This window comes from Brachyistius frenatus, unplaced genomic scaffold (assembly GCF_029030835.1).
Source record: "Brachyistius frenatus isolate BFR_SWC_R1_liver_20210118 unplaced genomic scaffold, ASM2903083v1 Contig_319, whole genome shotgun sequence".
In the NCBI taxonomy this organism is placed as follows: domain Eukaryota; kingdom Metazoa; phylum Chordata; class Actinopteri; family Embiotocidae; genus Brachyistius; species Brachyistius frenatus.
Genome location: NW_027210918.1, coordinates 50,393 through 62,565, shown reverse-complemented (window position 1 = coordinate 62,565; position 12,173 = coordinate 50,393). Strand labels below are relative to the sequence as shown.

The following is a 12,173-nucleotide window of genomic DNA, read 5'->3' as shown; positions in this document are numbered from 1 at the left end:
TAGGACTTATTGAATTGCTAATAAAGACTTTTATACATATTTTTCTACAAACAGACACACAAATTTAAACAAAATTAAAAACTGTGAGCAGCACAAACCATGCAACCATGTCACATGTAACTCAGGATCCCACTTGTAATATAGATTTACACGCTATTTGTATCTGGATCCTCACATCCTGTTTTTACACCCGCTGACATCGTCATTATTTCGACCGGGCTAACAGCTTAAGGGGGAAGCGGCGCTGCCGTACCGGCCCGATATTCGTCCGCTGCTGTTCGCCGATGCTTCCACCTGTTAAGCTTTATGTCGAGCGTGCTTTCGTTGAGAGGGAGGCGACCTTTCAACTCGCCGGGTGGCTCTGTCGAGAACGTGGCTGAGATCCCGTCGTCCCCATAAGTAGCCTGACGTTCGTGCCGCTTAGGCATTTTTTTTTTTTTTTTTTTTTTTGCATCCGCGTTATCTGTCTCGATCCGGGTCACGCAAGATGTTTGTTTTAGACCAAATACAAACGTACTCGTAGAACTGCAGCTACGACCAGTAACTACTATTTATGTGCTTATCGGACGACCCATCCAAAGCTGTCTGCCTCGGGGAAACGCTGACGTCGTTATAACAATAAACACAAACGATACAACCAGACAGAAACTGGCACGGACAACAAACGAGCTGATGTGCAAATACAAGGTCAAGGACAGAGATTCAATTTTGATGCATAACCAGGTACAATCTTCAGTACTTCTTCCGTACAATGTTTTCTTCCACCGTATTTAAAAGCTTTTTTTAGATATTTTTTTTATTTTCCCAATTCCGTTCAAACTCTGGCGACCAACACAAGTCAGTTTTTTTTTTTTCTCCTCTCGACACCGACCAAACAAACATCTCGCAGATTAAAAAAAAAAAAAATGCGTGCATGTTACGTAAACGTGCACGGGGCTGGATCTCCTGACGCCGTGAGGATGGATGGGTCTCCGCACCGGGACCAAGGGAAGCTGTCGTCACGACGACACCGGTCGTGTGCCGCCCCTCCGTCCAACTGTACTTCACCTGCTTCTGGCCGTCGGTGCGCTCGGGAGAGGTCTCCGGGTCGGACCACTCAGCGCGGCGTCCATTAAGAAACAGATGAAGCGTTCTGAGACGATCAATAACCCCCCAACCCCCTCCTCCTCCTCCCACCCCACCTCCCATCCTTTAACCCTCGTGACCCCCCCTCCCCACACACACACACACTTCCTTTAATGCAAAACAGAACAGAGGAAGGACGCGGCGGAGACAACGATGAGGAGATCAACACACGGGAGAATCTTTCTGAATTCAACTTGTGATCATGTCAGTTAGGTATCAGGAGATTCACACGGTTTCCTCCCCACTTCTATATTTTTGGAGCCTTCGAATCAATTTTCTGCACCGAAACTGACATAAAAGCTTCTAAACAGTTCGTGCTTAAAATCCCGGATCGGAAGCGTTCGATCGTGCAGCAGAAATGCGTCACGAGGCCGCTGACGAAGCGCATTTTTGCTGACCTTGCTTTAGCGATGCAGCCAGTCCCCCCTCCCCCTCCAAAAAAGTCACTGAGGTTGTTCACATTAATGTCGCAACAGTTCACATTTAAAAAATGTTTTAAAAAAAAAAAGCCGCCTTATATTTACCAGTAGAGATACAATAACCGGTAATTAGGTTCTGTCGGCAGTTCAGGGCGAGAGGCCACGAAGAGAAGCTTTCATTGAGATAAATGTCTGGCTGCCTTGGCTGATAATGGAGGAAAAGGGAGGGGGGGGGGTGCTGAGTCAGCGTTTGGCAAAAAAAAACAAGGAATGACTAGCAGGTAACTTTGGAGGTCGGTTCGACACCGCTGAGCACCGCTGAAGGGAAACTGGCACATTCGGATTTGCATTTCAGGAAAACCAAGTTTCGACAAACACTTTGAATACGAAACAACAAAAGGACTAAACTTCAGCGAAAGAAAGAAGAAATACCCCTCCACTCCCCCGACGGCATTTTTGTATTTTTTTTTTGTATTTTTTTTAGGACTAAACAAAGTGTGATTTATCTAGTCGGGACACTCTTATGGCACTTAAAAGTCAAAAAAAAAAAAAGGTTTAAGAGCCCGAAGCAGAGAGCGGAGAGAGAGGAAGGAGGAAATGAGCCGCTACACGCTCTTTCTTTTTTTTTTTATATATATATCGTTTTATAGCCCAGACTCAGGGGGCTGTAATACTGCCAGACAGACTATTTCATTTGCTCTCGCTGAAAAGACGACGCCGCGGAAACCAACGAGGTGACAAACGGTGGCCGAAGGTCCACGAATACGTCCGGAGGAGGTTCGTGACTGGAAAACGAGTTCCCACCCGTTCGGTCCGTCTTTAACACGATGGACCGTCGGCTGTTTTCAGGGTCATTTCACTACCTTCACTTATGAGCTCACAGCTTGGATCATTATAGGGGCTAACCAGTCGTCCTATATCGTCTTGTTGTTTTTTTCAGGACAGCCGAGGCTAAAATCTTTCCGTTATTTAATTTGATAATAGAGATTTTTTTCTTATATTAGCCTTTATATCAAAGAAATAAAAAAAAATTTTTTTGTTGTTTTTTTGTTGTTGTTGTTTTTACATGTATCTCACCAGAAAATATTGTCATAAGAGATGTGTTTTTACAGCCAAGATAACATCTGAGCCGTGTTTGTGGGACACTGTATGACTCAGCAATTTGAAGAATGAGGTGCTCAGGGCCCGACGGTAAAATAAATGTCATGACTGGCTCCGGGTGGCCCAAACCAGGGACTCACAATCCGCCTCAGTGATATGTGCTAATAACTCAGAACATTATTCTAATAACTTCGAAGGGTTAAAACCGACCGCCGCAAACAACGCTTTGTTTTTGCCCAAATCAATTTTGCAAAACGGCTCTAATATGTCAGAAAATCTAACATGACAATATGAGAAAATGAAGAAATATTAAATGCAGACGACCCTGACACAAAATTAGCAAATGACTAGGAAAAAAGCTTTTAAATTATTTTCTGAATCTCTTCTCAAAAAAATAAAATAAAAAATAAAATCTTCTTGCTCGGAATGATTGACTTGTAATTACACCTGCTGATTTTCTGAACAGAAGAAAAGTGTTTTTATTCCAATAGCTTGTGATTTTGTGTTTATTGGCGACGAGAGGAACAAGAACAAAGGACAGTAAAAGCTTTCCAAGTCATTTTTGGGGGAAAACGCCTGGGAGGTCACGGCACAGAGCTGTCGCTGGAAAACTCTTTGCCATTAAAAGCTAAAAAAAACAAAAAAAAAACAAAAAAAAAACAAGACTGTTTCTTAACAACCAAAATAAAAGCTGTGGCTGATGGCCCCGATCCTTTCATTAAATATTAAGAGCGGCTGAGTGCAGTGTCTGGTAACGGCAAGATTGTCCGAGCTCAACTGCATGAAACCGGGTGAGATGGAGGATGAGTGGAGGAGGGGGGGGGGGGGGGAGGAGGTGAGGGGAAGGGAAAGGGAAGGACAGGAGGCCAAAAAGGATGGAGTCCTCTCTGTTTCCATCGAGCTGAGTCGATCCGAAGACGCTGGGCTTGCTCGTGCAAAAAAAAAAAAAAAAAAAAAAACAAGAAGGAGGAAAGTGGAGACGCAGCGAGGCGAAACGTCGTCTGAATGACACACCGCACTCTCAGAAAGGTCAGACGTCAGATACCGGAAACGGTGTCAGGAGCAACGTGGCTGCCTATCGCTGTGAGAGTATTCAAGCGCACCAATTCTGCCGGGCGACAACACAGGCTTGCTTAAGCTTGTTAAAAGTCCTTCATCTGTTAAGTTCTAACAGTTTACATCCTTCAAGCTCTTTCGCTCGTGTGATCAGGTGTTCGACAAACCGGTGAGAGGCTTCGATGCCTGGAGAGAGACGAGGCGGACGTCTTTTTGAAGAACGCCGTGGAACGGGCGAACGGCGAAAAGCTCTTTTCAACAGCATAGAGATTGAAAATAATAACATGCATGTAGTCGCACCCGCCCCACCACCACCACCCGCCCCACCACCCTCTTCTTTTTTTTCCTCCTCTATCTCCTCGGTGCAGCAGGCGCTTCAGGTAAGCCGAGTTTGACCTTGAAAGAGGAAGCTGCAGCGAGCTTGAAGAACGGCTAATCGGCGGGTATGAAGTGTGTGTGTGTGTGTGTGTGTGTGTGTGTGTGTGTGTGTGTGTGTGTGTGTGTGTGTGTGTGTGTGTGTGTGTGTGTGTGTGTGTGTGTGTGTGTGTTAGCGGATGTGTGTGAACGGAGGGAGTAAGACGCAGCAGTGCTTTTGTTGGTTTTCATAATGTTCTCAGATACACGCCACTAAAACACACATTATCATTCACACACACACACACACACACACACACACACACACACACACACACACACACACACACACACACACACACACACACACAGAACTCCACTGCTCAGAACGAGCTAATCTGTTGTTTACTGGTGCCCTCTGTTCATTTAACGGCGAGTAAAAAGGAGGCTAAATGACTTCTGCACAAAGACGACCGTCAATAACGGCAACGACTGGAACGTCAAGTCTGCTCGGAGTCCAAGAAGAAAAAAGGAAAAGAAAAGAAAAGCAAATAGTGGGTCAATATGAGCTTATTGTTTAGAGAGCGAGAATATGGAGGGGGGGGGGGGGGGAGCGATACCGCCGCCTTTCCTACGGGCTTGGACACAAAAGGATGTTGGGGAGCCAACAGGGGGACCCCCGGAGAGGCGCTAAAGAGACGGAGGCGGATCGATGGAGGCTATTTTCTGAGTCTGACAGGAAGAATCAGACTCAAGGTGGTGGTGGGGGGGGGGGGTGGAGGAGAGAGACACGGGAGGTGGAGGGAGAGAGGAGTCCGTCATTGGCTCTCAAATGATCGAAACACGAAGGCTAAACGAGGACAGCGCAACGTTAAAGGTGGACAAGAGGTCTGAAAAAATGAGGCCTCAAAGCTGCGATACCACCGAGTGCCACTGGAGGTCGGCTCCAAAACAACAACAACACCCGGCTCCGTTGACTCCCATTCAACTCCTCTTGTAAAAAAAAGGTTTTTAAAAAAAAGGCAATCAAATTTCTCGACGAGTTATTTCGGTGTCGTTAGTTTCTTCTTAGTTCTCCGTCTGAAAATAATCCCGTCGTTAATTGCAAAACAGTTTTTTTTTTTTTTAAAAGCTCGTGTTTTGTTTGGGCCTTGTCGGTTTGATTGACAGGCCCGCGGTGCAGTTAGGTTACAGCTGTCGGTGGGCGGGACGTAGTATCGAGTCAGATCCACCCAGCTCGCCCGAATATGGTCACTTCCGGTCTCAAACCGCTCGGGACGAGCCAAGATGGCGACGGCCAGAATCCGAACCGGACGGCTTCACAAACCGACGGGCGACGCTGGAATTCAAAACGCATTAAGTCCCCCGTTTTAATTTTGAACTTCGTGGTTCTGAGAGATCCCGGCCTTCCTCTTCTGAAACCGACGAGCCAAATGTGTGTGTGATATTCTGACTTCGCTCTAAAAGCAAACACAATTAATAAGAGCAGATTAGCGGCGCTGGAGTTCAGGATGTTTTGATTTCCCAGCGTGCCGATGTCTTCCTAAACCCCGCAGGAGTGCAGCATGAGGCGTTCCTAATCCTTCCCGCCGCCGCCGCCGCCGCCGCTCGCATGTCATCGCAGCCGAATTAAGACGGAACATGTAAAGCACTGATCTCGGGAGCGTTTTGAGGTCGCTTGATACCAAACACGCGATGCTGGAATAATCCCCTCCCGCCCGTCGACTTTCCCGGCGAGCTAATACTTACAATAACGACACGAGCTGAGACTTATCGCAGCAGAGCGGAGGCTAATTAATTGACACGTACGCTGGACTAAAACAAACAACAACAACAACAACAACAACAAAAAACCCACTCAATATCAGCGGCTGCAAATAATACGACAGATTTTCTTTTTTTTTTCCCGGGGATCTTTGAGTGTCAACAAACCGGATGTTAGAAAACGTTTAATTCCTGTGAATGTCGACAGCGGGTTCGATCCAACGGCGCGGCGGCGGGAACACGCGTGTGCGGACGCTTTTGAGAAGCGTGCAATATCTGTTTATGGAAGGAATAAATAACACGGGAAAATATTTCAAAGAATATCGGTCGCGGCGGGGGCCACTGGTTTATAGGAAAAGCCAGATTTAAACATTAAAACGCTGATTATAAGACTTACAAAAATATCTTGAAGGTAAGCGCATCGACTGCTGACGCATTTATTTATTCGCAGGCAACAGCAAAATCAAAACAATGAATAAGATGATCTACGTTTAGGACGACTGTACAGTGGCGACCTGCGTAAATTTGAACATATCTTACAAATCTTTTATTCTTTTTTTCTACGCAGCGGTAATATCAGGAAATGTCAATCTAAGCCTCGTTAGCATTAGCTTCCTCCTCTCCTCTAGCTCGATAAACGTTAGCTTCCCCGCTCTCTCGCTGCTAAACGGTTCGCCGTTAACGTATTCGCTGTTCTTGACGCCTTTTTTAAAGAAAAACTGTTTTCCCCTGACCCATGACCTTTGACCTGTCTGTCTCGCCTCAAAGTGTCATTTCCAGATACACTAAAAAGGTTTTTGAACCTAAGATCCACCATTAAGCACTTACAAAAACGGAATAAATACTTTAATAAGACTTCCATTTTATTCCTATTAATTTTACGTCGTGGACATGCTGGTCCTCTACCATCCACCAGGGGGTGCTGCAGCACCCTGCACTCCTCTGCTTCCCACGGTCTTCCTACATTTTGATTGAAAGCTTTTTTTGCTTTTCATCACGGTAAAACTGATTCAAAGGGACTTTGATTTCATTTGAATTCATAGTTACCTGCTGTTTCAGATTAATTTCTGTCAGCAAATTGATTCATTTACTGTGATGGACCGTCGACCTTTGCCCGGGGTCAGCTGGGAAAGGCTCCGCCCCCCCCACCCCTGTGATCCTGTTCAGGATTAAAGCGGGTACCGATAAGGGATGGACGGACAAATCATTGCAGCTCTGATTGAAATTGCTGTTTTTTTTCTTCAGGAAATCATTCTGTCTGTAAAATGTCAGTAAAAATGTTTTCAAGAAAAAAAAAAAGGCCGTGAGAAAGTACCAACGTCTTCAAATGTCTTGTTTCGTGTGATTTACAATCGAATCGCTGCCTGTACGGCAGGAAATACACACTAGTCATTCTCCAAAGGGAGTTTTTCCTGCACCAGAAGTGGACAAACTAAGACCATAATAACATTTTGCTTTGTGTCGCAGGTTTTTTTTTTTTTTAATGTATTTACGTTCCGATGGATTTCCGTGTTTTACCGTGTTGTTCAGATTTGTGATGTGTGTAAAACCCTCACATGTCACGTGCTCGTCTCGAAAAACGTCTGGAGTCGCTCTGGGGAAATCTGCAAGAAAACGGCCAGACATTTCACAACTGTAACTGTCGACGTGAGGGAGCTTATTTCTTTTGGAGAACACTTGGAGAACATTTCACACTCGGCTCAAGAAAATACGGCGAGTTTAAAAAGCAAATAAAATTAAAATGAACACAGCTGAGAGCCTCCGTGAGTTTTTGTGTGTGTGTTTTTTTTTTTTCACGTAATTGAAGACTTTCACGCTCCGGATATAAACGTCTTCTTGATCTCCACCGACTGAATAGGCCACCTCGAGGTGGGTGTTTTCTATGAATGCACAACACATGCAGCTGCTGCAGAGCGACAGTTTCTGCTTCCTGCCGTTCGTCCTTGATCTACTCCAACACCAAACACGTGGAGAAAGCGTTCATTGTTAACTGCGCTGATGCATTAAAAGCAAGACTTCGTGGATGTAAAACCTGCAGATAGTTTAGTTTGTAGTCTCCCACACACCTCTCATGGATTACAGCTACACCACCCGTAGAAATTGTGCAGACGATCACATACGAAGCAGCAACGAAACTATGTCAAGAGTCTTCATGCAGCGCATTAAAGGACGACGGGGCGGGGGGCGGGGACGGGGACGGGGGGGTTCCAGTTTTGGTTCTCAGCTTGATTTAGAGTTGTTTACATCAACATGTGACGAGCTGCGTCGGGATTATCAGCTGAGTCCTTCAATTACAGCAGATACAAACTGGTATTTATTTAAACCTCTTTCGTTTATTTCATCTGTAATTCATCATTTTTATATTTATTTTGAAAAAAAAACTACGACAAAATATGTTCTAGATGGAGTACCCGGGTGGTATACTCTATGGGTAGAGTTGCTTGAGTGTGAAAATGTATTCTAATAATGACCAGTAGGGGGTGCTGAACCTGTTTGGAGCTGTGAGCGGTGGACAGCTCCCGGTGCTGAAACCTCATGGGGACTCTGCAGTCACAACGAACGGCTGCAGTCGCAAAGAAACTGACGCATTTCATTGTTAAAACGAGCAAATAAATAAATAAACCAGCGCTGGAACGGAGCAACGAAAAGACACTCAACAGATTTACAACCTGTTCACACTCAGTAGGACTGTTGGTGTGTGTTGTGTGTGTGTGTGTGTGTGTGTGTGTGTTAGGGGGGGGACACTGCTTACCATTTTTAGGTGTTTTTTTTGTATCGGGATCAATAACGTACATAAAAGCAGATATGCATGGAAACAACATGACAACACAGCAGCCTGTGAAGCCTCTCAGCTGACGGCCTCCATAAACAGCATCATGTGGGGATTTTAAAAAAAAAAGTTTGTGAAAACTGAAACAAACAGAGAAAGTAAAACGTGATGGAGGAGAGAAAAGAAGGGGCCAATAAAGAGGAGGGAAGAGGGAGGGGGAAAAGGGGGGTAAATAGGAGAGGACGTGAAGAGGAGGTGGAAGATATACGGATCCGGAGGTCAAAGGTGAAAAAGACGGAGGAGGTGGAGAAAGAGGAAAAGCTGAGATTGAGGGCGACGGGGAGGAGGAGGAGGAAGAGGAGGAGGATGAGGAGATTTGAAAGAGACGAGGAGACGAGGAGGAGATGTGAGAAGAAAATGCGAGGAAAGATGGAAAAAAGGAATACGGCAAAGGAGAGGAGGATTAGGGAACGTTGGAGGGGGATGAAGGAAGAAGAAGAAGACGAGGTCAGTAAGAGGTGAAGAGGAAGAGGATTATGAGAAGGGTGGACGGAAGATAAAGAGAAAAGAGGAGGAGGTGAGGCTATGAGGGAGCAACAAAGGAGACACAGTGGAGGAGGATGAACGGAGGAGAGATAGGGAAAGGGGGGAAAGACGGGATTAGGAGGAGGATGATGGGAAAATAGGATGAAGAAAGAGAGAAGAAGAGGATTTTAGGATTGCGATGAAGATGTGGGAAAATATGACAGCGGAGGAAGAGGATGCGTAGAGAAGAGAGGAGGGGGTGGGGGTGGTGTGTGTGTGTGGGGGGGGGGATTCACCGCTTACCTGGTTGGTAAAGAGCTGTGCATTCTGGGAGATGAGCAGCTGGACCAGGATGTGGAGCCCCGAGGTGAACAGGCCGGCCATGATGGCCCAGGTGAGTGGCAGCGGCAGCATGCTGTAGGTGGCGAACAGGGTGAAGAGCACGTATCCCACCCCGTCGCCCAGCAGCCCGTAACCCAGCCCGGCCGCCAGGATCTGCGTGGCCATGGCCACCCAGGTGACCACGCCGCTGTACTGCAGGTAGCTGTGCGACGTGGTGTCCTTCCGCACCACCACTAAGGCACAAATGACTACTTCGATGCCCGTGAAGAAGCCCAGCAGCGTCCCTTTGATGGGGTCCATGGGGGAGGAGGCCAGGGTGAGGTGCAGCACCAGCAGGGTGAGCTTGGTCACTACGTCCAGGATGTTCATCACCACCACCGACTTGCGCCTCTGGCCCAGGAAGTAACGCTGGTAGAGCTGCTCGAGGTCGCGGGACTTGAAGGCGTTCCGCAGCGTGGGGAAGATGACGCCCCGGTACGTGTAGCCCCAATTCAGGAAGAAGTCGGAGTTGCTGGGCGCGCAGTCGATCTGCAAGAAGCCCAGGTCGCTGCTCGCGCGCTCCGGGAACACTTTGGTCCCGCCGTTGTTGTGCCGGTCTCCGACCGACGTCCGCCCCGCCGACTGCTTCCTCGCGCCCGTGCTCGGGTCGTAGGGCTCGTCCGGCCCGATGCCCTTCACCCCTCCTCCGCCTCCCCCGCCCTGCTCGTGGATGAACCGCTGCTCGGTGATGTGCCGCACCGCGTTCTGCCACAGCAGCCGTTTGGGTCGCGCGCTGCCGCCGCCGCCGCCGCCGCTGCTGTTGCTGTTGTTGCTGCTGCTCGGGGTCTTGTTGATGGTGTACAGCTCCTCGCTCGCGCTGGAGCACCGGACCTCGGACAGTTCCATCACTGCCGCCGCTTGTTGCTGTTGTTTTTTGGGGTTTTTCTTTTCCTATCGCGCTGTCTCGGTTTATATTATCCCTCCCTTCCCGGTTGTGAGTGAGCTCAGCGATTTTGGGGGGACGACGTCCTCTCGTGCGCATCGAACCGGGGGCGCGTGCATCTCTCTCGGGTTGCAGCGAGCACGGCGCGGGGTAAAGCGCAGTTGGAGGTCATTGTCGAGCGAACGATTCCACCGAAGAAACAGCACATAAATCCTACTCGAGTGTAAACGCATCTCCCGGATTAACCGCGTATCACCACCACCACCTCGAACCGTGTCTCCGTGCTGAAGGCAACAACAACAACAACAAAAATCACCGGGTGGCGTGTCCAAGCAGCAGCTCGAGCCGCCGTGCGCCGACCGTCCGCACCATCAACGGTGTCAGGCAGCAGCAGCTCTGGGAGACGGCGCAAAAATACGATTTTTAATTGAAACCCCCAAAATGGCTCGCGCGTCGTTGGCACAGCTGGATCCGTCTACTTTGCCTTTCTTTCCTATTTGCGCGTGCAGCTATAGAACAAACAAAACAAAAACAAAAAAAACACACATTTTCAGTTAATTCCAGTCTTCTTTGACGTTCATACAAGATGCCACACACACACACAAAAAAAACTAATCCGGTAAAGGTCAACAGCCGAGAGAGAAGGCCAAAAGAAAAAGAAAAAAAACCAAACAAACCTGTAAAATCCGTTTCTTAAACAAATGCAGCGGCTTCAAGACAGAAAATTATAAATTGTCAACTTGTTGTTGCGCGAGAGCCTCAGCAGGAAGGATCGATTTCGAGTGCGCGAGCTCCTCGACGCAGATCAGCCCTCCTTCTCGTGCCTCTCCATCGACACGAGGGGGTCTGCGCTTTGGACGCAACACCTTGTCTGAGGGGAGGCGGGGGAGGGGAAGAGAGGGGGGGCAGCCCGTCCTCTGTCACTGTCCTGCTCGGTTCTCTCTTTGAGCAGACCGCGCGAGGCCACCAGGCTCCGTCACTACGGAAAGTGTCCAGTAAATAATGTCCCTTATGTCCCCGTGCTGCGCGCGAGGGGGAAGAACGGAGCCCTCCTTCCTCCTCCTCCTCCAGTTCCTCCTGCTCCGGTGAGCCGTCTCCGCGTCAGACTTCCCGGTTGTCCCCTCTCTCTTCTTCTTCTTCTTCGTCTCCTTGTCCTCCTCCTCCTCCTCTTCTGTGTTTAAAAGGGCGTGCGGCGACAGCAGCAGCAGCCGCGTGGAGTTTAGGTTTGCAGAGAGCGCGAGGCTGGTCACTGGGAGGCACGGAGGAGCGAGCGAGTCAGCTGCGCTCCGGTTTGACGTCAGAATCACCTCCGTGTGCGCGCGTGCGTGTGCGTACTCCCTCTCCTCGTCTTAACCGTCTGTCTCATCCCAGTTTTTCTTCTACTCTTTTTTTCTATTTCTTCCATTCACATCCTTCTTGTCTTTCTTTCTTGTCCTCCCTTTCTTTGTTTACACCCCCCCCCCTTTTCCTTTTATTTACATTTATCTCTTCTTTATTGACTGACTTTTGGATCAGAGTACATCTGAGTACATCAAAGCACAGCGACTCACTCGGCAGCGATTTGTCTGCTTGTATTCAAATCTCGCTTCAAAACAAACTGATCTTTCGGGGAAAGGACGAGACCAACGAACAAGACGATCAGCGCTGGACAACGTCAATATTGGGGACATTTTGAGGAGGACTACACTGCACGTGAGAAAAGTTGTACAGACTTAGAGGGAGTTGTGATGTCGCTTAAGTCAGTTGGTTGGGGCTGAAGACTTCAAGTCTAAGAATGTAAGAAAAAGAAAATGAA

General features: G+C 48.0%; 1 protein-coding gene across 3 annotated transcripts in view; it reads right to left on the bottom strand.

Moving 5' to 3' along the window:
• The window catches only part of adcy8 (adenylate cyclase 8 (brain)), a 77,824-nt gene extending 66,180 nt beyond the window's left edge, over nt 1-11,644 (bottom strand). Inside the window, exons 1-2 of one of the 3 annotated variants that reach the window (XM_069723195.1) lie at nt 11,056-11,644; nt 9,418-10,887 (exon numbers count right to left, since the gene is read on the bottom strand). In XM_069723195.1, the coding sequence (XP_069579296.1) occupies nt 9,418-10,341 (924 nt within the window). In that variant the 5' untranslated portion in view covers nt 10,342-10,887; nt 11,056-11,644. Of the gene's footprint in view, nt 1-9,417 lie in introns of all 3 variants that reach the window. The other 2 variants (XM_069723193.1, XM_069723194.1) reach the window with 2 other exon arrangements.
• Between the last annotated feature and the right edge of the window lie 529 nt (nt 11,645-12,173).